Source organism: Phyllostomus discolor, chromosome 1, assembly GCF_004126475.2.
Source record: "Phyllostomus discolor isolate MPI-MPIP mPhyDis1 chromosome 1, mPhyDis1.pri.v3, whole genome shotgun sequence".
Lineage (NCBI taxonomy): Eukaryota > Metazoa > Chordata > Mammalia > Chiroptera > Phyllostomidae > Phyllostomus > Phyllostomus discolor.
Window position 1 is genome coordinate 156,196,230 of NC_040903.2, and position 24,581 is coordinate 156,220,810.

The 24,581-nt window shown below is 47.8% G+C and overlaps 1 protein-coding gene and 1 pseudogene across 1 annotated transcript; one reads left to right on the forward strand and one right to left on the reverse strand.

The window, feature by feature from the left end:
* Window positions 1–1,366: 1,366 nt before the first annotated feature.
* On the reverse strand, window positions 1,367–24,192 carry CDAN1 (codanin 1). Its single transcript, XM_028506137.2, is given in 37 exon segments — window positions 1,367–2,139; window positions 2,799–2,906; window positions 3,180–3,361; window positions 3,514–3,577; window positions 3,699–3,806; window positions 4,934–5,082; window positions 5,272–5,350; window positions 5,526–5,589; window positions 5,927–6,085; window positions 6,361–6,464; window positions 6,545–6,678; window positions 6,919–6,973; window positions 7,170–7,259; window positions 7,502–7,589; window positions 7,961–8,127; window positions 8,242–8,388; window positions 8,529–8,649; window positions 18,922–19,127; window positions 20,087–20,161; window positions 20,840–20,933; window positions 21,360–21,421; window positions 21,423–21,470; window positions 21,651–21,771; window positions 22,188–22,266; window positions 22,349–22,462; window positions 22,599–22,700; window positions 22,703–22,726; window positions 22,729–22,766; window positions 22,961–23,099; window positions 23,102–23,163; window positions 23,384–23,517; window positions 23,519–23,605; window positions 23,607–23,735; window positions 23,737–23,793; window positions 23,795–23,827; window positions 23,829–23,888; window positions 24,071–24,192. Coding segments are annotated over 37 exon segments (3,699 nt in total). The 5' UTR covers window positions 24,161–24,192; the 3' UTR covers window positions 1,367–2,013.
* LOC114491808 lies at window positions 9,140–9,720 on the forward strand (annotated as a pseudogene).
* Window positions 24,193–24,581: the final 389 nt, after the last annotated feature.

The following is a 24,581-nucleotide window of genomic DNA, read 5'->3' on the forward strand; positions in this document are numbered from 1 at the left end:
AACACGCACCTGAGCATGTGAGTAGCCCAGAGGGGACCTTATCCCCTTACTGGAGAAGCTACACCCCAGGCCTGTAAGTCAACAACCTAGAGAATATTAACTGAGGCTGATAGTTCAGCAAAATGCAAAAGTATTAAAGATAATCCACAGACCTACATTTCCATGATAAAGTCAGATTTAGGTTTAGAGGAGTGACTGACAGACACCCATTGTGCACCAGAATCACCCGAAGGATTTGTTGACACCTCAGGCCGGGCCCCACACCCAGAGTTTCTGATTCTGTGAGCTTGGAGAGCAGCCTACATATTTGTATTTCTAGAATGTTCCAGGTGAGCCCGAGGCTGCTGGTCTGAGGACACACATTGAAAACCACTGTTTCTAATAATTGATGGAGAACAGATGTATAGAAAGGAACTTAATTAGTTCACCAGCTCATTAGCTGCCTCTAATTCCAGTGTTATCTTACTGCTGAGCAGGCCTCAGCATTAAGTAAGGAAAGTTTCCTGAACTGTGCCTGTGCTAAGGTTAACTGAGTGGCCTTTAACCCGTCGTCCGTGGCCCCTCAGGCTTCCTCCTCCACCTGCCTGCCGACCTCACCTCACTCAGAGCTGGGCGTCTGGGACAGCTGCTGCTTCCCTGGGCGCTCCACTTCCCGAGGTAGTGCTTTTGTTCGGCCACTGTAAAGGTGCAGAAAGTTGGTTCCCAAGCATTCAGAACTTCCTGAAATTCTATAGTATTAACTGGATTTAAAGAACAAAGATAAAGGACTTTGAAAATGAAGAGGTTAAGAAAAATGGGTCAGATGTAGAAACCTGTTAAAGGAGTGCCTGGGATGAGCTAAGAGGAAGGGAAAGGCACAGGCATGGGCAGAAGCCTGAGAACAAAGTGGTCATTAAGAGACCATGTGATGGACTGAGTGACTCTCCTCACCTCCTTTACTGAGGTCACACAGCAGACACCTCTAGGCTCAAAGACTCTTACCTTTTCCCAAGAAATACATGTAGGCACAGAAGAGACTTTGTAGGCCATTTCAACAGGGCTCACTGAGAACCCTCTTCCCCAAAAGCCTGAATCTCTGGCACATTGTCAAGGCAGTGCGGGCTTGGTCAAGTCAATGGATCATTGTTCCCCCTTATCCCCAGCCCCACCATCTAGGTTAGTACGGAGTACCTAGTGAGTAAAAACTTACCCTAAACCTTTCAAGGGAGTTGCACAGAGTCCAGTATGTTGGCTTCTGTAGCCTGCAGGGCCTCATATGTCAGAACACTTGCCACTAGTACCTCTCCAACCTGTCAAGCACACCTCCAAGCCCACCTGACACGCTGCAGCCTTCTACAGGGAAGAACCGGGTGAAAACAACAAGACATGACGCCCTCAGTAAAGAGGAGTTTATTTTAAAAAGCTCTAGTGTTCTGGTCCTTGCTTGGCCTCCCCTGGCTGGAGCCAGGGTCAAGGGTTACCTGCCAAGGCCAAAGGAAGGGAGGTGGAGGGCTTCTGTCGGGAGCACCCCACCTCATCTGTTGCACACTTTTAAGGAGACGGCAGTCCAGCTGCTGGTGGTAAGAAAATGTAGGCTCCCAAGATTCGTGTTTTAACTTTACTCACAAGTTAGGCCGAAAGTCATCTGCCTCTGTCATGATTTCCCAAACCACAGTCTTGAGAGATGCTGGAATGCAGCAAGGGGGGCTCAAGCCCACTCCCGTCATTCCATCGAGTGTCCAAGTAATAAAAGCCAACTCTTCTGCTCCGGGACTGGAGTCTCTAGCCTTTGCCACCATAATCCTGACTCAGGCAAACCCTCCTCCTCCTCCTAGGACTCGGGGTGCCAAGCCTGCAGTCAGTGAGAGGCCACGCAGCCACACGAAGTCTGGTCACAGATTCAGCTGCTCCTGCACCAGCAAGGGTCGGCAGTGGGCACTTGGTGGCACTAGGCTCTGGGGCCTCTGCCTGAGGCAGAGTCAGGCAGGGTTCCAGGCTTCTGCTGAGACGTCAGGGCAGAGCCCCTTCCCAGCCCTAGCTCTGGGCCAGCACAGTCCCCCGGTTTGGCTGCACCAGCTCACAAGCTCTTAGCTGAGGTTCTGGCACCTGCGGCTCAGCTAGAAACAGGCTGAACAGTGTTGCCAATTCTTCAGAGAAGTCCTGCAACAAGCAGATAACAGAAAAGGCAGACACGTAATTCTGGGTGGTTCATCTTTTCTACTAAAAATCCCAAATGTCTTCGTATCCATAACTTGTATTTCCTAATGTCTTCTACACTGAAAAGGACTTGAAACCTTGCCCCATTAAGTACCCTAGGGAACTCAAGTTCCAGCAGGGACAGTAAAACTGACCAGAGGCTCAGAACTACCTGCTGAGTACTAATCACCACCTGAGTACTTAATATGCACATTATTTCATCTTGACAAAGCTTAGAATATATAAATTTTTCTCATTTTATGGTTGAACTGAGATGAATTATTTGCCCTAAATCACAACATTAAGTACTAGATGAGACTGAAATTTAGGTTATTGATTTTAAAAACCCACTCACTCTGCCATGCTGCTCTCACTATACCCGCCTTCCATCTTCCCTTCTTCCACTGACACGGCTCCTCATACAGCAGCTGCTCAAGTGTGAAGAAGGCACATACCAGAACAGCCACTCCATTTTAGGGCGGTCCTGGAGACACCTGACAAAATCCACTGAGCTTTGGGAAACTGCTAAGAATGCCAGGCACCACCACTTGCTCCCTTTCAGGAAAAAAGGGACATATAATACCTGTTCTTTATCCAGGTAAGGGGAGATGAGGACTCCTTACCTCTGGCCACTGGGCCTCACGGAGGCTGTCCAGGCAGGCCTCTATCTCTCTCCGCCCCATCAGACCTTTCTCTACCAGCTCCCGGAGCAAGAACAGCAGCAGGTCCCACTGCAACACACATGCAGGAGGTGAGGGTGGCTGGGAGGACTATACAGTGACCCTGACTGATACAAAGGACAGAGCTGCAAGGAGGGAAAAGACCTAAGGTTAGCCTCTACAGGAGTCCATTTCAGCATGGAAGGGAAAATGGGGAAACAAAAGAAATGAGCTCATAATGTTTGGGGTGAGAGTGGTACGTGTCAGAACATGACCCTAGCAAGACCCCAGAGGGCTAAGAAGACTGCCTGCCCCCATCCATCCATCCAACCACCTCTGACTCACCTCCCTCGGCCGAGTGTCTGCCAGAAGCCCCACATTTCTTGGGCTCAACAGCAGCTGCAGGGGGACGGGCACCTGAAAGTCGTCCTTCCACAGGGAAAGCAGCATGTGCAGGAGCCTTCGAGCCTGCCCTCTCTCCAGCCAGTTCTGTGCCGGGGGTCCTAGGACAGGAATTTGGTCTGCAACTATGGGGAGAGAGGAAAGCCAAACTTAAAGAAATGGAGGCAGGGTCACCTGGCCAGCCCCTGGGAGGAAGAAGAGCAAAAGATCTCATCTTGCTTGTACCCAACCCCAAGATTGGGGGTCTGGCAAGAGAGTGAGGTGACAGAAGACATACCAAGGAGGGATGCTAACTCCACAGAGCACTTGGCCAGATGCTGCTCGGCAGGTGGGCACAGGAACTGGGGAAAAAGCATGGAGACCGTGGACATTAGCACCATCCTTAGAGTAGCAGCCCTGAGCCAACGCTGCTCTGGTTATCAGGCACAGACAAGGACACAAGAGCATCCTGCCACTGCCTACCTGGCGGCACCGCAGTGTCTGGCCCAGATGGCTGAGGAGCTGTTCAAGATGCTCTGGGGACACTCCCTCCTCAGGGTCCCGGGGCCCCGTGGCCACAGAGAGCACATCCTAGAGAAAGCAGGGGCAGAGTGAGGCCACAGAGAATGGGGCTTGGAGTGGGGATCAGCCAGCGGGGAGAGGCAGAAGGAAAAGGAAGGCAGGACCGCTGGGGAAAGTGGTCGGGCTGAGGTGCCGTTGGACTGGGGGCTGGGGCAGGACAGCACGGCTGGGAGAAGCAACCAAGTGGACGACGACAGAGGGAACAGATGGAGCAGGTAAGCTGAGGAACATGCTGCCACAGAGTTCGAGATGCCATTCATTTGGGGACAAAACTACACCTAGCCAATTTCCAGAGAACATCTTATTCTGAAAGAATTTAGGGGAAGCACCCAACTGCATACACACAATATTTTCTATATTTCATGCTTGTTGAGGTTTCAGTACAGAAATTCTCTGTATCTTGAAAACCAGTAGCTACTGGCCACTTCACCTTTATTTCTCTCTCCTATATACGCTTCGATTTCAGTCCCTCGTCCACTTCTTCACTCCTACACTATTGTCCTAGAGCAGGGCAAACGAGTAAATAGTCGAGGCTCAGCAGACCGTGAGGTCTGTGTCCCAACTACTCTGTTCTGTGGCACTAACACTGCCCTGGGCGGCTCGTGAGCCAACAAAGGTGGCCGTGTTCCAACAACACTTCACTGACAAAACAAGGAGCAGGTTGGACTTGGCCTATGGGCTGTTGCTGACCTTGGATCTAGACAGTCTGATTTAAAAAAAATCAAGTTAAAAGCACTGATAGATTATTCTTACTGCCTGTAACTAAACAAGTTTCACCTCTCACAAAGAACACTTCTGAAATCGCATGCCAATACCAGGCACCTGCCCCATAAAGACTCTGTAACCGCACCCCTCCCCATCGCCATCAGTGGAACAGTATCTGGTCAAAAATGTTCGTATCTGCCCTTTCTTCCTCTCAGGTGATTCAAGCACAAAAGTCAAAGAAGAGTAGTCATTAGGAAAGCCATCAGTTCAGCCCTGTCCTACCTCATCCCATTCAGTGCCAAACAGAACTCGAGCTAGCTGGACAACACAGAAAGCTGCGACACAAACTGGAGCTGATGTGAAAAAGGAAGAGGCCGGGAAAAGAGCAGGGAGTGGGGGAGAGGAGCCGAAGGGAGTAGGGAGCTGTGTACTTTGATCTCGGAGATGAGGTGGGAGGGGAGGGGAGCATGGTGCTCACAGGCACGGGAGCAGCCCCTCCGCTCCCCCCGGGCAGCCGGTTCAGGACCCTGGGCTCGAAGCATGCGACTCACTGCTGCTTTCACCTCTCTCCTGATCAGCGCTGGAGGTCAGAGGGAGAACAGAAAAGAGGTCACCAGAACAGCCCTGCATGGGTTCACCATGCCCACCCATGCACACCCTTCGCTGTTTCCGGCAGGCTCTGAGTCCTGTCTCCCCCAGATGTCTTCCAGCTTCACGCCAGTCCGCTTCTGAAAAACCTGGCCAGCCACTCCTCTTGCCTGGACCTTACCTGTAATGTTGGCTGACAACCAAGTACAGGCCTTCTCTGTTGCAAGCCCCACAGCAATGTTCTCTGCACTGCTTAGCACCTGTGACACAGAGGACTGCAGAGTCAGGGGCTAGGGGACAGCTGAGGACGATGACCGATGCCCAAGGCTGCAACTGACCCTCCCAGTGCCAGCAGCTGCACGTGCACGTTCACAAGCGCACAACTCTCCCATACCAACTGCCCAGCCCGCTAGCTCCAGGCCTTCTCCTACGTACGGCTGCCGGGGTCTCCTCGGGGAGCAGTGCCCGCATGGCACCAGGGCTCTTTTTTTGGCAGAACCTATAAGAAGACAGAGGAGGTCAGTGATGTCTAGTTAGTTCAGCCTGACTCACAGAAGGATGTGTCCTGAGTGTGCCAATCACGTGAGTGGGAGGGCTCTGCCTCAGGGGGAACACTATTAGGCCTCTGGCCCCACCCAGATGCTGGGAGGAATAGGAACCCTAACCACCTGCTCTTCCGATATAACTTGGACTTTGGGTTCCCAAAAATTCTACAGCCAAAGACATTTTAAAGAGGAGACAAAGAATAAAAAAGTAGAGCGGGGAGAAGATATGGAATAAGGGACATGAGTGTAAAAGCTAAGAGGAGAGGCTCCAAACAGACTGGTGTCTCTTACTCCCGCCCCTGGGTCAATGCCTGGGCCCCGTGGGGGCACAGCTGGGAACACAACATCTCCAACAGCTGGGCTGGATCTCCCCCTTCCTGTCCCTGCGTCACCAGCTGCTCCTGAAGAAGCGATTCTGCCTGGCGCACCAGATCTGCCACCAGCGTGGCCCTGTAGCAGGGACAGCAATGTTTGGAGGTAGTTGGAAGGGTTGAATCAAAAAGGGGCTGCAAATTCAAGGAAATCTGGTCAGAACTAACTTCAAAGAAAGTTAGCAATTTCATCCCCCCTCCCACACCACCCTGGGCCCTGCCCCCCAATCCCTCACAACTGACTTTCCTCAGTTTGGCACAAAGTATTAAGACTTAAAAGGGGAAAAAAATGGTAAGGGAATGAGACAGGGACCCTCAACACCTCCATTCAGAAACCCCGCAACCCACACTCACTTGATATGTTTGACACAGTTAGAACCAATCCTCTCTGCCACAAACTCCACAGTCCTGCGCAGCGAGGGTGGCTGGTTATGGAAGAAGGCTTGGGCCAGCTGTGCCTATGGGGAGGAGGGAGTAATGCAGTGAAGGACTCCCTTTTCCCCACTGGGTGGCCCCCTACTTCCACCCTGCCCCTCACCTGCAGCCCCTGGGTGGTCCGAGGAGGCTGGGCTCCCAGGCCCGTGGTGGTAGTAGGGGTGATTTTCCTCACGAAGCCCCCACTCCGCCCACTGCTGCCTGATACCCATGAAGCCAGCAGTTTGCGGAGCTCTCCTGCATCAGGGAAGACCAAGTGCTTAGTTCCAGAACCCGCCCCCCTAACCCCGCAACCACACATGTTGGACTTGAAGCATTTGTGGAGCAAAGAGGCTGAGAAACCTGGGGAGTGCCTGACAACAGAACACCACATTAGGGTGTTAGGCCCATAGGGTGCTTTTTGGGTCCTCATGAAGGGACAGGTCAAGGACTAAGGACTGTTTGGTGGGGAGTGGGTGGTGACACAAGTATCCTCACCAATGTAGGGACAGCAAATGTAGAGCAGGTGCTGGTCCACCACAGGCATGCCATCCTGGGGAGGAAACAGGCCAGAACTGGGAAGGCAGGCAGTCTTCTCTTCCCTCCCAGTGTGCCAGAAATGGGACAGTCCGGTCCAAGAACCATAAAGAGTTCAGTCTCTGTCCTGGCTTGTCTCCTCCGGGGCCTTAGACAGCCTGCCTCCTTTGTTCCTGTGGACCCCATGGCCCTGGCTGGACCGCAGCACTTACCAAACTCTGCTCTGAAGTTCTTGTATCCAGCTCAAAGGCATCCAACTGATGCTCTTCCAGAAAGAACAGGTCCTCGGGAACTGTGGGAATCTGACGAGATTGAGCAGTACAAGCTCCAGTCAGCACTCGAGAGCTTCATCACACCTTCTACTTCGTGGTTCAGGCTTTAGGCAACTTTCCTTGGAAATGGTGGTAATTCCCAGACCGCCTCTGCACCTTCATTTTCCGTCCCCAACCTTGATCAGACTCAGACATTCTCCCTTCCCCCACCTCCGGCCACAGTAGTTGCCCCTTTCCCTTCCTTTTCCAGCCTGGACCCTCACCCTACCAACCTGGAAAAGCCAGCCCAGGACAGCAAGCAGCAACAGCTTGTTCAGGAAGCACATCTCCCCTTTACCTTCCTTCGACAGAAGCAAGCTCCTAAAAGGTCAGTGAGGGTATCAACTGAATTTGTGCAAAGAAATGGAATGGAGTAAAAGAAAGCCGTGGCTGAGAAGGTATCTCTCAAAAGCAGACCAAAAAGAGACTGCTGTCGTCCAGGTGACCAGATCTGTCTCCTCAATGCCCCTCCCAGATCTGCACTCCCTCCTGGCTGGGCCACAGTGGGAACAGAAAAGGGCAAAAGACAACCCAGTGTCTTTCTTTGTGGCCCAAATCCAGCCTTTCCCCTGAGGTCCACTATGGCTGTGGTTCCACACAGGAAGCGCAGGCTGCTCAACTCTCTTCACAATCAGCAGCCTCAGCAACACTCTCCCCACACTGTTCTTAAGCCGTGCCCTTTCTCCACTCACCGATGTAGGTGCAGCAGGAGAATGAAGATGCTGCGGTAATAGTCCAGCATGGGAACAATGTGGTCAGCCAGTGAAAGGAACTCCACCAGCCAGGGCACCGTGAGCACCGCTCGGTGGGCCCGCAGCCCCTGCTGCAGCAGAGCTCGTACATCCAGGGCTGGGGGCACCTGGCAGGGCCAGACGTCACTCAGTGGGCAGGTCCCCAGGGGCTGAAAAGTGCCCTCTATCTATGGTGTCTTCTGGCTCCTCCCAGCTCCCTCCTTACCAGAGCCCCTATTCACCTGGCTCCTCAGGGCCACAATGGAGTCCTGGAGCTCACGGGTTGGGGGTGGTTCAGGTCCCCGGTATGGAAGGAAAGCCACAAAGCCCAGGAACTTAGCCAGAAGCCTCAGGCTGAGCAGCACCACAGCAAACTGCCTCCGCTCACCCTGCAAGGGGATCAGAGACGTAAAAGGTCCTAAGCCCAAGATTTCTTTAAAAAATCCAAATCTGTTACAAAGTTTCTCTTGAAAATACCCCTGCCCTCCTAGGTAAGAACCCCTTCAACTTCCTTGTTCTGCTTTCTAACCTGCCAGTCCACATCCGACTCCCCATCTTCATCACTGGGCTCAGGCTGAGGCAGGACAAGGCTGTTGAGCTCCCGGATCTTCAAACTCAGACTATCCATGAGATGCTGATTAAACTGGAAGCTAGGAAGGGGAGCAAAAAAGAAAAAAAAAATGGCACTGGAACAGGTGTAAGGAGAACCAGAATAGATAAGAGATGCTCCAGACAGAAAGGCTCAGTGGTGTTGAGAGGGGAAGCCAAGGAGCAATGAGGTTACTCACACGGGTGAAGGGATGAGAATGAGATCTTTCTTTTCCTACCACATAAGGTGGGGCAGGTAAACACTGTGCACGCCTCCTCCCATGACCACATCAAAATTACAACTAAATTACAGAATAACCATCACTGAGACCCACCTGAAAACTAGCTCAACAAGAGCTCTGTAACTGAGGATGTAAAGAAGAAGCCACTTTGAGACTGGCAGGAGGGGTGGAGACACTGAACGGGCAGACTCCACACCATCGAGTGGTGATGAAGACTCAGGAGGGCGTTTTGAGGAAGAGGCAGTTGCAGCTACAGTATAGGGCCATCCCGCCTGCTCTTGCTCCTGACTCAGGAAGCTATGCTGTAGCGATGGCTTTTATAGATACTGGAAAGACCATGGGACCAGAGGAAACAATCACTGAATAAGAATTACTCGAACCAGCTGCAACGTGGAGTCTTTGGAGAAGGTGTATGCTGACTTGATCAGAGGTACAAAGGAAAAGAATCTCAAAGTGAGAGGACCAGTTCGGATACCTAACAAGATTCTCAGGATCACTACAAGAAAAACTCCCTGCAGGGAGGGTTCTAAGACTTAGGGTCCATTTCAGATGAGGACTCACAAGTGACTCATTGACCTGCACAGCCCTTCTGAGACTGGTAAGCAGATCGCTTCCATCAGTATTGAGCTAGGAGTTGAGGGTGAAGTCACCACTGCAGATGCTTAAATCAACCTTTTTAAATAAATTGACTACCAGTAGTTAAAAAAGGAAAAGAAGACAAAAGAGAAAAGAAAAAAAAGAATCAGGAGGGATATCTCAGTTGTGGAGTTCTCTTGTGAGGAATAAGGGATCACAGCCCACACCAGGCTCCCCAGTCCAGGCTCCCAGTGCCGGCAAGAGTCCCCGTAACTCCCTGCTGTGGAAACTAGCAGGGATTGTATCCCAGTGAGACAAAGGGCTACTGGAGTTCCAGGTGCTCCTCCTTAGGAGCCAGTGCACAGACGTGTTCACTTACAAACTCACCTGCTCTGGCTCCAGAGCAGGGGCAGCAGGTAGCAAAGCTCCTGGGCATTCGGAGAGGTACTGAATTTTACTAACTTCAAGGCGAAGGCTAGAGTGGGGGGGTCTGGTCAGCTCTGTCCGGGGATGGAAATGCTGGCAGGCACCACTGCTCCTTTGTTGAGCTCAATCCCACCCAGCCAGAAACCTGTGCTCTCCATTATTCGGGCTAATACTGCTCATCCACCCTGGTGATTCCTGAGACCCCATCCCACTCCTACTCACATACCTGGCTCAAGCCACTTCCAGCAGTTTTTCCACACAAGTGTCTGCCTTGGCTTACACTGTGAACTTCCCTAAACTCTCTCAAAGGTCCACAAAACCCAAACATGCAGAGGCTGGCCTTGGTGTGCCCTGTACCTCTCACTAAGTGATCCCAAGCCTGGCACAAATGGCAACTGGTCTGAGCTTGTGCTGTATCTCTCACCAGGTAGCAGCCAGTCTTAAACTGAAGCATGGCTCCACCAAAGTGGCTAAAGTTTAAAACAAGTGGTGGCTAGCCTAAGCACACACTGGGATGCCCACCAAAGGGCCCTAGGGGCAGCTGACCTTGGGTCATAGTATAGCCTCCCCAAGCACTGCCAAGCCCAGCATAAGCAGTAACCAAATGTAGATCACTCTGTAGCTCCAACCAGGCAGCCCCAAGCCAAGCACAAAGGGCAGCTGACATTGGCCTGAACCAAAGCCCCTTCTAAGAGGTTCTAAAACTAACACACCAGGTGGCTGGCTTCAGATTACAACAGAGCACAGGCCAACCAGCTCCACAAACAACACACTTGAAGGGAACTTGACTGGTACCAGAGTCCTGCTAAAGTGACTCTTGCTCCATAGGGTCAACTCTCGCAAAAAAGCTGTTCATTGTAGTGAAGGCCAGCCCGAGCAGCCAGCAGAGTGAGGGTCGATCCCAACCCACTGAAGGGCCGACAGCAATCAAGGCTCAACTACATCAGGAAGGTACACACAGCCCACACGAGGGACAGCTCTGCAACACCCAGCTCAGGTTAATGGGGAGACTGCACCTCTGGGCCTGACAGGATGCATCCTGCGTAATTAAGGCCTCTGTGCCAAAACAGGGAGACATGGCAAATCTGCCTAATATATAAGAACAAACATAAGGAGGTAGCCAAAATGAAGAGACAAAAAAAAAAAATATCCCAAATGAAACAAATGAAATAACAGGAAAAAGCTACAAAAAAAGAACTAAACAAAACAGAGAAGCAGTTTACCAGATACAGAGTTCAAAACACTGGTTATGGGAAAGCTCAATGCGGCAAGAGGGCCATGGCCGAGGAGGCCAAGCAGAGAAGGCCAAGCAGAGACTGGCTGTTTTAAAAGAAAGAAACAAGCAAAAACAATGCTCAATGAACATTGGAGAAGAACAGGTGAACTCAGTGAGAACCTCAACAAAGAGACAAGAACTATAAAAAAGAGCCAGTCAGCAATGAGAACTACAATAACTGAAATAAACAATATATTAAAGGGAATCAACAGACAACTAAATGAAACAAAGATTGAATCAGTGATCTGGAAGACAAGGTAGAGAAAACACCCATTCAGAACAGAAAACATAAAGAAATTTTTTTTAGTTTAAGGGACATCTGGGACAACAACAAGGGTACCAACATTCACATCACGAGGGTACCAGAAGGATAAGAGAGCAAGCAAGGAATTAAAAATCCAGTTGAAGAAATAATGATTGCAAATTCCCCTAACCTGGTGATGGAAACAGACATAAAAGTGCAGGAAGCACAGAGAGGCCCAAATGATATGAACCCAAAGAGGCCAACACAAGACATCAAAATTAAAATGTCATGGGTTAAAGATAAAGACAGAATCTTAGAAACAGCAAGAAAAAAATGGTTAATTAGTCATTTTTTAATGGGCGCCCCCAAAGACTATCAGCTAATTTCTTAACAGAAACTTTGCAGGCCAGAAGAGATTGGCAAGAAATATGCAAAGTGAAGAAAATCAAAGACCTAAAAATATATTACTCAGCAAGGCTACCATTTAGAATCAAGTGATAAAGAATTCCCTAGACAAGAAAAAGAAAAAATATTCATCACAACTAAACTAGTATTACAGGAAATGTTAAAAAGACTTAAGAAAAACTGAAAAGATAAAAATATGAATAAAAAACAGGAAAGAAAAAATTCTTACTGACAAAGACAAAAAGCAGTGTATCAACCAACTCTAAGTCTAGTACAAAGGTTAAAAGGCAAAAGTAGGAAGATCATGTGTAATTGCAACAATAAAAAATATATACAAACACATACAAAAAGAAGTAAAAAAGTAATGACAAAATCATAAATGTGATAAGGATGGGGTGAGTAAAAATTTTAGTGGTGATTTTAGAGTATGTTTAAACTTAAGTGACCATCAACATAAAATAGACTGCTATAAACACTATTTGGTATACATGAAGCACATGTTAACCAAAATCCAAAAGTCTGTAAGAGATATACAAGATATAAAAAGAAAGGAATCCATATACAACACTACAGGAAGTCATCAACATATAATAGAGGAAGAGAATAAGAAAGGAACTGCCCTGGCTAGTGTGGCTCAATGGACTGAGCGCTGGCCTACGAACCAAAGGGTCGCCAGTTCAATTCCCAGTTAGGGCACATGCCTGGGTTACAAGCCAGATTCCCAGTTGGGGGGCACTGTGAGAGGCAACCACACTTTGATGTTTCTTGCCCTCACTTTCTCCCTCCCTTCCCCTCTAAAAATAATAAATAAAATCTTTAAAAAAAGGAACAGAGAATAACTACAAAGGCCATTAGAAAACAATAAAATGTTGTGATAACTATATAAAATTAAGACCAGAACATATGCTGTCTACAGTAGACCTACTTCAGATTTAAAGACATACACAAACTGAGATGGAAAAGTTTTCATGGAAATGGCAATGAAAAAAGCTGGTGTAGCAATACTTAGACAAAATAGACTTTTAAACAAGGGCTGTAACAAGACACAAAGAAGGGCTTATCATTTCATAATGATAAGCAGATCAATCCAATCAGAGGGTATAACCCCTGCAAACATCTATGCAACTAATGTAGGAGCACCTAAATATATAAAGCAAATATTGATGGATATGACTGTGTTGATGGTAATACAGTCATAGTAGGGGATTTTAACACCCCATAGACATCAATGGATATATATGTTCTGGACAGAAAATCAACAAGAAAAGTGGCCTTAACTGAAATACTAGGCCAGATGGATTTAATTGGTATTTTCAGAGCATTTCAACCCCAAAGCAGAATATACATTTTCCTTTTCAAGTGTACATGGAGCATTTTCCAGGACAGACTACAGGCCACAAAACAAGTCTCAGTAAATTTAAGAAGAGTGAAAGCATACCAAGATCTTCTCTGGCCACAATGGTGTGAAACTATAAATTAATTACAAGACCAAACTGAAAAAACACACAAACACATGGAGGCTAATCACAGCTACTAAAAAATTAATGGGTTAAAAATGAGATCAAGGAAGAAATCAAAAGATACACCTTTTTACAAATGAAAATGAAAACATAAATGACTCAAAAATCTGTGGGACACAGCCAAAGCAGTTCTAACGGGAAAATTCAAAGCGTTAGAAGTCTATATTATGAAACAAGAAAAGTCTGAAATAATCTAACCTCACACACGGAGAACTAGAAAACAAACAAAACCCAAAGGGAAGTAGAAGGAAGGAAATAATAAAGATCATAACAGAATAAGTGAAATTGAATCTCCAAAACTATTGAGAAAAATCAACCAAGAGGTATTTCTTTGAAAAGATAAACACAAAACAAAACAAACAGACAAAAAAAATCAATAAACCTTTAGCTGGACCACCAAAAACAATGGGAGGAGTCAAATAAATGCAGAAATAAAAGCGACGACCAACACCACAGAAATACCAATGATTGTCAGAAAATACCGCAAACAATCATGTGTGAAAAAATTGGACTACCTAGAAGAATCAGATGAATTTCTAGAAACACACAAACTTTCAAGGCTGAATCAGGAAGAAACAGGTATTTTGAACAGATTGAACTACTAACAATATCGAATCAGTAATCAAGAAACTTCCAACAAACAAAAGCCCTGGACCAGATGGCTTCACAGGTGAATTTTACCAACCATTCAAAGAAGAATTAATGCCTATGCTCAAACTATTCTAAAAAGTCAAACAGGAGGGTGGGGGAGTGTGAGGGGTAGAGGGGAGAAGGTCCCAAACTCATTTTGTGAGGCCAGCATTATCCTGATACCAAAACCAAAGACACTACAAAAAACGAAAATCATAGGCCGATAGCTCTGATGCACATGGATGCAAAAATCCTCAACAAATATTAGCAAATCGAATTCAGCAATAACTTAAAAAGATCATACATCATTATCAAGTGGGAGTTATTCCTCGAAGCAAGGTTAGTTAAGTATCTATAAATAAATTAATTTGATACACCACATAAACAAAAGTCAGGATAGAAATCATATGGTATTATCAATATCAACAGGAAAAGCATTTGAGAAAATCCACCATCCACTTATGATAAAAACTCTCAGAAAAGTGAGATTAAGGGGACAGACCTCAACATAATAAAGGCCATATATGATGAACTCACAACTAACATCGTCCTCAACAGTGAAAATCTGAAAGCTCTTTCTTTAACATCAGGAAAAAGACAAGGATGTCCACTTTCACCACTTTTATTTAACACAGTATTGGAAGTCCTAGCCACAGCAATGAGACAAGAGAAAGAAATAAAAGGCATCCAAATAGGAAAGGAAGAGGTAAAACTGTCATTTTTTTGCAGATGACATGATACTCCATATAAAAAAATCCTAAAGATTCCATCAAAGAATTATTAGAATAAATGAACTCAGTAAAGTATCAGGATACAAATATTAATGTTGACATCAGTTTGACTTTTATACACCAATAACAAACTATATAAAAAGAGAATTGAAAATACAATCCCATTTATAATTGCATCGAAAACAATAAAACAGCTCTGGCTGGTGTGGCTCAGTGGACTGAGCGCCAGCCTGCAAACCAAAGCGTCACCAGTTTGACTCCCAGTCGAACACATGCCTGGGTTGTGGGCCAGGTCTCTAGTAGGCGACACGGGAGAGGCAACCACATATTGATGTTTCTCTCCCTCTTTCTCCTTCCCTTCCCCTCTTAAAAAAAAAAAGACGAAGAAGAAACTTAGGAATAAATTTAACCAAAGAGGTAAGAGACCTGCCTGTACTCTAACAACTGTTTCAGACAGTGAAGAAAGAAACTGAACATACAAATAAATGGAGTATATACCATGCTCATGGATAGGGAGGATTAACACCATTAAAGTGTCCATACTACCCACGGCTATCTAACAGATTCGATGCAATACCTATCAAAATATCAATGGCATTGTTCCACAGAACTAGAGTAATTCTAAAATGTATATGGAACCACAAAAGATCCCAAATAGTCACAGTAATGCGGAGAAAGAACTAAATTGGAGGTATCACGTTACCTGATATCAAACTATACTACAAGGCTGCAGTAGTCAAAACAGGTTGGTACTAGCATAAAACAAACATATGGGATCAATGGAACAGAACAGAGCCCAGAACTAAATCCAAGCATCTATGGTCAATTTAATCTATGACAAAAGAGGCAAGAATACATAATGAGTTAATGACTGTTTCTTCAATATATGGTATTGAGAAAATTGGACAGATCCATGCAAGTAAATAAATAAAAGAGAAACTGGATCACATTCTTACACCATATACCAAAATAAACTCAAAATGGATTCAAGATTTAAATGTAAGACCTGAATCTAGGGGTTTGTGGAAACCCCTAGATAACAAACATAGGCAATAAACTCTTTGACAACACTTTTAGCAAATTTTTTTGGTATGTCTCCTTGAGCAAAGGAAACAAAAGAAAAAAAATTAAACTACATCAAACTAAAAGGTTTTTTTGCATAGTGAAGAAAATCATTAGCAAAACAGAAAGACAACCTACTGAAAGGGAGAAGGCATTCACCAACACCACACCTGACAAAGGGTAATACCTGAAATATATAATGAACTCATACAACTGAACACCAAAAAACCAAACAACCCAATTAAAAAATGGCAAGGACCTGATCAGGTCTTTCTCCAAAGAGGACATACAGCCAATAGACACAAGAAAAGATGTTCAAACTTAATTATCAGGGAAATGCAATTTATTTATTTTAATTTTTTAAAGTATATTTCATTGACTATGCTATTAGAGTTCTTCCAATTTGTACTCCTTTAGCCCCGCTCCGCCATGCACCCCTCAACCCTCCAGCATTCCTCCCCTTAGTTCATGCCATGGGTTGTACATATAAGTTCTTTGAATTCTTTGTTTCCTATACCATTTTTTACCTCTCCCCATCTATTTTATGTCTACCAATTATGCTTCTTCTTCCCTGTACCTTTCCCCCCCATTCCTCCCTCCCCACCGAAAACCCTTCATGTGATGTCCATTTTCTCTGATTCTGTTCCTGTTCTTGTAATTTGCTTAGTTTTTTGTTTATGTTGTTTTTCTGTTTTTAGGTTCATTTGTTGGTAGTTGTGTTTGTTGTCATTTTACTGTTCAAAGTTTTTGATCTTCAATTTCTTAGATAAGTCTCTTTAACATTTCATAAAATAAGGGCTTGGGTGATGATGAACTCCTTTAACTTGACCTTATCTGGGAAACACTTTATCTGACCTTCCATTCTAAATGAGAGCTTTGCTGGACAGAGAAATCTTGGATGTAGATCCTTGCGTTTCATGACTTCAAGTACTTCTTTCTAGCCCCTTCTTGCCTGTAAGGTTTCTTTTGAGAAATCAACTGATAGTCTTTGGGTACTCCTTGGTAGGTAATGCTCTCCTTTCCTCTTGCTGCTTTTAAGATTCTCTCCTTATCTTTAATCTTGGGTAACTTAGTGATGATGTGCCTTGGTGTGTTCCTCTTTGGGTCTAACTTCTTTGGGACTCTCTGCGCTTCCTGGAAGTCTATTTCCTCTGCCAGACTGGGTAAGTTTTCCTTCATTATTTCATCAGATTTCTTGCTGCTGTTCTTCTTCTGGAACCCCTATAATTTGGGTATTGGAATACTTAAAGTTGTCCCAGAGGTTCCTAAGCTTCTCTTCATTTTTTAAAATTCTTTCTTCATTCTATTCCAATTGGATGTTTATTCTTCCTTTTGTTCCAAATAGTTGATCTGAGTCCTGGTTTCCTTCCTGTCACTGTTGTTCCCTGAATATTTTGCTTATTTACTTTGGGTATCTTTCATTTGTTCTTTTGTTTTTGACCAAGCTCAATCAGTTCTGTAAGCATTTTGATTACCAGGGCTTTAAACTCTCCATCAGATAGGTTGGCCATCTCCTCATCACTTAGCTTTTCTTTCTGGAATTTTGATCTGTTCTTTCATTTGGGCCATATTTCTTTGTCTTGGCACAGCAGTTAAATTGTAAAGGGGTGGAACCTTAGGTATTCACCTGGGCAGGGCAACCCTGTTTGTTTCGCTGTGGGGCTGTCTGTGGGGGAGGGGTCAGAGAGGGAAGAATGCAGTTTGCCTGCTAGGCTCTAGCCCACTTTCCAACAATCTCATGTGAGACTGGGAGTTTCTCCCACCACAGCAACCCCTGCATAGTCCACAGCCAGGTCTGAGTCTCACTTTTCTGTTCAGTCAGCCCTGCCGGCGGGGGTCCATAGCCTCCCAGCAGCCAGCCCTGCCCACACAGTCCACTGCCTTGCGGCGGGTTCTCTCAGTCCACCCATCTTACTGGTCTGGTTGGTCTGGTTGACTTTCTGTAATTCCTTGGTTGTCGGAGTTCCATGCAGTTTGATTTTCTGGCACTTCTGGTTGTCTATTGATTTTAGATTGGTTGTTACCCTCCTTTTGGTTATGCGAGGAAGCAAAGGGTTTCTTTCTACCTTAGCCGGAACTCACATTTATAGCGGGAAATGCAATTAAAGCCCAAATGAAATATCACCTCACACCTTTCAGAATGGCTATCAACATGAAATCCACAAACAAGTGTTGACAAGGATATGCAAAAAGGGAACACTCATACACTGCTTTGTGGGATTGTAAACTGGTGTAGCCATCAAGTAAAACAATATGGAGGTTCCTTAAAAAAATTAAAAAAGAAATCCAAAACACTGCAGCATTATTTACAAATGCCAAGTATGAAAGCAACCTAAGTGTCCATGATAGAAGAACGGATAAAGATGCGCTGCAGCCCCAGCTGGTGCCCCAGGCTGGAGTGTCGTTCCACACACCAGAAAGGCGTGGGTTTGGTCCCTGGCTGGGACACATGCCAGGGTCATGGGCTCAATTCCTGGCCAGGGTGTGTGCAAGAGGCAACTGATAAATGTTTCTCTCTCACAGAGACATTTCTCTCTCTTCCCTTCCTCTCTCTAAAATCAATAAATATACTCTCAGGTGAGGATAAAACGAAGATGTGATAGATATACAGATATACAGATGGAATATTAGTCATAAAAAAAGAACGAAATCTTGCCATTTGTGACAACATGGATGTAGCTAGAGGGTATTATACTAAATGAAGTCAGACAAACATAAACAAATAAAACAGAAAAGAACTTATACAAAAAGCAAATTGATGGTTGCTACATGGGAGGGGTGTTGGGATATGGGCGAAAAAAGGTAAAGGAATTAGGAAGTATAAATTGCCAGTTATAAAATAGTCACAGGGATGTAAAGTACAAGCACAGGGAACACAGTCAATAATATTGTGATAACTATGTATGGCTTCAGGTGGGCACTAGACTTAACCAGGTGATCACTTTGTAAGTTACACACATTTCTAACCACTATGCTGAATACCTGAAACTAATCTAATATGTAATGTCAAATGTAAAAGTTGAAAAACAAAGAAATAAAAATTAATTTTAAAAAAGAATAAGAAGGAAAACGGAGACAGAAAGTGAGAGCTAGAAGGAACCTGTATATCCCCTGGTCCCACTCTGTACACTGCAGACAAAGGAGAGAGAACTGTCTGCCCTTCTGGGAAGACAAACCTCTCCTGGCCTGTGCCCCACCCCCTGTAAGACAGAGGACCTTTACCTGCTAGCACTCAGGATGAAGTCCCTGAAGAATCCCTGACAGCCTGGGAAGGAGGGTGGTGGACAGGGTCCCCCGCTGCTCTGAGGAGCTGCAAGCCGTTCCTGTAGGCGCCTCAACCGGCCCAACTTGTCAGCTCCAAGCATACTTAACACATCTGGAGCCTCACCCAAGATAGTGCCCCCAGCACCACCGGGACTCTGACACATCTGGGGCAGTGAGGAGAAAAGAAATAAAAATACCAGTAAGGTTTTCTGGAAAGAAGGACTGAACAAAATAAATAAGAAGTAATAAACATTAATAGAATGCCAACCCTCTATCAGGTGCCACAGATACATTTTTGAGGTAGGGATTATGTCCTTATTTTACAGGTGAAGAAAATGAAACTGCAAGATTAAACATCTGAGCCCTGGCTGGCGTAGCTCAGTGGATTGAGCACAGGCTGCGAACCAAAGGGTCGCAGGTTCGATTCCCAGTCAGGTCACATACCTGGGTTGCAGGCCACGCCCCCCAGCAACCGCACATTGATGTTTCTCTCTCTCCCTCGTTTCTCCCTCCCTTCCCTTTCTAAAAATAAATAAATAAAATATTAAAAAAAAAGATTAAACATCTGACTAGGGCAGGGCTGGCAGACTCATTTTCGCCGGGGGCCACATCAGCCTCACAGTTGCCTTCAAGGGACCAAATGTAATTTTTAGGACTGTATAAATGTAACTACTCCTTAACAGTTAAGCAAGAGCTTGGTGCTGCCACGGGGTAGAAACAAGGCAGAGGACTGGATTCGGCCCCGCGGGCCTTGTGTTTGCCACCTGCAGCCTAGGGTCAATAGAAGTAGGATCTGAAACCAGACCCCCCTGAGTCTTAAGCCCACATTCTTTCTACCACGCAGAAAAGAAGGGCAAGGAAGTAGTGAGAGGCTGAAGGTAGGCAGGAAGCTACATGGCATGAGAGGAGGCCAGGCAGGTGTGGGTGCAGGGGGTGGGAAAAAGCACCCTGGTTCCTCTCTGGCTGCCTGAGTTTCAACCACCACTCAAGAAGGAGAACTCCTGTTCAAACTCCAGCCCAGGACCTGCCTGGCTGCCTGCTCTATCCCACAGTACCAGCCATTACCTGGCTGTCTATAACGCCTACTGGTCACTATAGATTAATCTCCTGCTGGGGCTATTACCTGGAGAAGTTGTTTTTGGAAAAGCCGAACAAAATGACTGTGGCTGCAAGCTGCAGAGAGTTGACCCATCATGCTCTGAGGAATAAGAGGCAGGAATGGAGTGTGAGGAAGGAGGCAGGGGGCAGATCTGACAGAACAAGCCGCTGCTTGGGCCTTGCAGACCTTTCCCAGGCCCTTTGAGCAGACCTCTGCCACAGCTGGCCAGCACAAGCATGCAGGAAATGATAAGGGACACTTTCCCCAGCAGTGAAATCCCTTCAAGGCTAGAGATGCATGCACTTAGCTAAACAAGAAACAATATCACCCCTCTAATCTTCAGTCCACACTGACAGCCAGTGAGCATCATGACCCATGAGGAAGATCACTGGCCAGAAGATATGCTTTCTGCATCCTATTACCTAGCCATGCAAAGATATCAGAATTCCAAACTAGACGATGGAGAAAATGGGGTCGGGAAGAGCCTAAACAGTAACTTGGGCCAAAACTCAAGCAACCTACAGCAAGGGCTTTTGTACTTTTCCAAGCATTCACCACCACAGAACAATTCTAAGTCATCGCTGAGGTGAAGGAGCTGGAAAGACAACCCCTTCAAGGAGAGGCAGAGTTGGCAATAACTGGAGAGATTAAGGAGGAAAGAAGATAATAACTTCAGGGTGGAAGCAGTGGGAGAAAAGCGTTCCTGCCATTAGCTACACAAGCACCGCTGAGCTGCTCGCTGCTGGAAGCAGGACAAGGTGACCAGCGTTTGAGCACCTACCTGATCCTGCTGCCCAAGCCCTTCTCAAAATCCCAGCCAGGCTCTTCATGGCGATCTTCCCACTCTCGAAGCACCTCGTAGAACACATCCCTGACAGACACACAAGAATGCCTGATGCACTGAGGCACAGCTGGTCTCATTCCCAGCTGACCTAACTTATTCACACAAGCACCTTTCCTAGCTCAGAAGAACTGAGGACAGGACTTCCCATAGCCTGTTCCTATGTTCTCCAATGTGCTCTATAGGATGATCATGCTATAACCAAGAAGCAGCACACCATATGCTGGATGTACTTCTGCAGGGTCTGGGAGTTGATCCAGCTCTCTCCTGACTGAGAACCCTGTGACTAAGATCAAACACCTGTGAGAAGGCTGCTAAGGTCAGAGTTTCAAGTCTATGGGCATAAAACACCTGTTAGTATCAAACTTCTGGTTTCTATGAAAATGACATAGGTTGCCTATCACAGAGTAAAATGTGCCCTTGCCCCCCACCCTCCAAATTCCCTTTTCTTATCACCTCTGTTTTTTAAAAGTATGAAAGGCTCGGTCACTGGAGAAGTTTGCACGATTGTCAGTTTCCTGGCTGAAAGGAGACAGCTTGAACAGAGGGTGGCATCGCCAGAGAAACCTAGAATATGGCAGTGACATTAGGAAGAGAGAAGCCTGCATACTCAGAAAACTTCACCCCCATATTCTTGCCCAGAGTTTAGACCACAGGACAGTAGTGGGGTATGAGCTGGGCTGCCTGAATTATGAGACTGGGAAGGGTCAGGTCTGGGCCAGTAGGCATCTAAGATGGGGTCAGTACCTTGGCAGCACTGCCCTCGTAGGCAGCTCGAAGGCGGCCTTGCAGGGCTGGTGAGAAGCACAGCAGTCGCTCATTCTCAGCTAACAACTTCAAGGTCCCTTTGTCCAGGTAGGAGAGAACTCTACAGGGTCAAGAGCACATCTGACTGAGAATGGGACACACACTTCAAATAAGAAGTGGCACCTGCATACCACACAGAGTATGGAGCATGGAGCCGGCAGGAAAGGCAAAACCACAGGCCAAGGATTAAAGGTAATGGAGGTAAAAGCAGAAGATATGAGACCTTCCGGAGCAGAGTGGAAGAGAGCACGACAGGAACATGGACATCAACCCAAAGGTCAGTCACCAAGACCACAGTGGGCAGCCTGATCCTTTCACGGGCTAAATTATAGGCCTGACACAAAATTAAAGGTTACATGTAGGGAAAGGTCCATGTCACTGCACACTTGTGATAAGCACAAGCCCATACCCCAAATGGCCAGAGCACCAAGTGGAAAATGGGGATAAGGCTCATGTGCCTCAGCTGAGGAAACTCACTGAAACTGATGCTCCAAAACCTGCACTGCAAAGAAGACACAATCGTGGACACTCTGGAATAGTGGGCTTTCCAGGGAATCTAGAAGGATAACATTAAGTTGTCAGGTAAGAATTATTCTATCTCCAGACCCCATTTCTCAAAAAGAGGCTTGCTCACTGACCAAGGGTTCCTGGACTAGGCTCAGGCTCACTGTCTTTGGCAGCCACCATCCTCCGGGCAGTAAGGAGCTGAAGAACGAAGAAAAGCTCCAAGAAGAGATTTGGCACCAGGTTTTCTGGATATAAAAAGAAACCACAGCACATTGGGCACCATTCAGAACCAAAACTCAGTTCTACATGACTTATCGATTCCCTTTCCCTATAGTTTTACAAGTATTTCCCTCCACTCCAGTGCTCTTTGGTGTCACTCACCTGCAATGCATGAAGAGTAGACAAGGGCCACCAGTTCCAGGCGCTGGCGGGAAGACACTTTAGCAGGGTCAGCAGGTTCAGCTGTGAGGTTTCCTGTCCTGGTGGAAGCGAAGACCCCAATTCTGGATGGGACAGGTGGAAGCAGGTGACTGCTGCAGCTGCTTAGAGCTAATGCAGATAAAGAGATGTCATGAGCAGTCAGTCTGGCTTCCGCTCCACAGCCACACTCAGGTTCCTCCAGAGAGGGCACCCGCAGCCCAGAACAGACCCAAGGTTCCCAGAGGGCAATTAATCCCAGGGAAAAGCCTTGGAGAACCCCCACAGGAAGGAAGCTAACATCCCAGGGAGCCGCAAGGCCCTACCGCTCCTTCCTGAGCATCTCCCGCTCTTCTTGCAGACTTCTGCACCCTGGGGGAAGGCCATGGCCCCAAGGGTTAGAGTCCAGGACTGAGGGTTGGGAACTGGGGACACAGTTGATTGGCGGTGTAGTGAAACAGGTCTGGGCTTGGAGAGTGACCGCTCTTCGCTCACCGGAGTTGGGTTGATCCGGCGTGAAGGCTTCGTTCTGCTAAGAGTAGCCACAGGTTTTCTAAAATTCCCATCATCAAACATCCTCACAACAGCTGGAGCCCTTGCAACACCCCCCCCCCATCGTTGTAGTTATCTTATCCCCAACATTCTAGCTAGTCTCACGCTCTACTGAGGAGCGCCCAGCCCTAATTTATTGACTCCCCTAGCACTGTCTTCCCACCACCCATCTCCTAGATGAGAGGGCTGATTCTCACCCTGCAGAGCCGGTGGGAACCGAGCCTACTGGAGGGAACGCCTCCAGGTTGCTGAGGTTTGGCGGATGAGAGCGCGAGAGGCTGGGGCTGCCGGGACTGCCACAGGCCCTAGGCCTCCGGCCCCCCTGCCCAGGACAGGCTCTCCCCGCTGACCCCCTCCTCTAGGCTCCCGGGGCAGCGCCACCTCGCTCAGCGGGCTAGCCCCGGGCCCCGCCTCCTGCCCAGCACGGCGGGCCGAAGAGGCCTCGGCGGAGGCGGCGGCGGCGGCGGCGCTCGAAGTCTCGGTGGATGGGAAGAGCTGGCTGCGCGCCCCGCGGCCTCCCCGCGGCGGGCCCCCAGGCCTCCCTGGCAAGTGCTGCCGTGGAGCCCTGGACCTTAGCGGGGGTTGGGGGCCTGCGGGGAGGAACACGGGCTGCTCTGCTCCCTCAGGAAGTTCAGCAGGAACCGGCACGATTCTTCGTAGGGGCAGGAGTGAGTTCAGCGCGGCCGCCTCTCCGGGGTCATCCTGAGGGAAAGGCGGCGAAAGGGTCAGCTGCCAGCCCGTGGCCGCGAGCAGCACAGCGGCCCCAGGTGGAGCGCACTCTGGCCCGGGCTGACAGCCAGTCACCCAGAGAAAGGGGACCTAAGGGTTGGTGTCTCCCGCGGAAGCAGATTCTGGTCAGGTCTGGGGCGTGTCGACACTGTTACCTCCGAACTCTCGGCGCCGCGCGCGATCCACTGCACGGCGGCTGCGACCGACAACTCCTCCCGCAACAGCGACTCCAAAACGGCCGCCATACCGGTCCGGGCGCTCCAAGGCGATTGCGCAGGCCGCTAGCGCGCCGCGGGCGGCCAGGGAGGGGCGGGGCTAGCGCCGAAAGGCGGCTGTTGGCCTTGGGGTGGGAAGATGGGGTGGAGGGGAGGGGCCGGGCCGGGCTGGGCCGCGGGACTTCCCCGAAATGAATCTTTGCTCTGGCCGCCAGTCTGGGCTGCGGCTGGGTCAGGCAGGCCCGGACTACTTGCCCTGCGGTCTGCAAAGTGCATCCGCACCGCTCTGGGTGAGCCCTGGGCCGGGGTGTCCTGCCGGTGGGGCCGACCCTGCCGGGATTCGGTGACGCAAGCAGGAAAGACAGAAGGGTCGGAGACCGGCCAGACGGTAAAGGTGAACAATTCTGCCGTGGAGGGGCCTGCCTATATCTTCCTCGATAAGCACATTTTT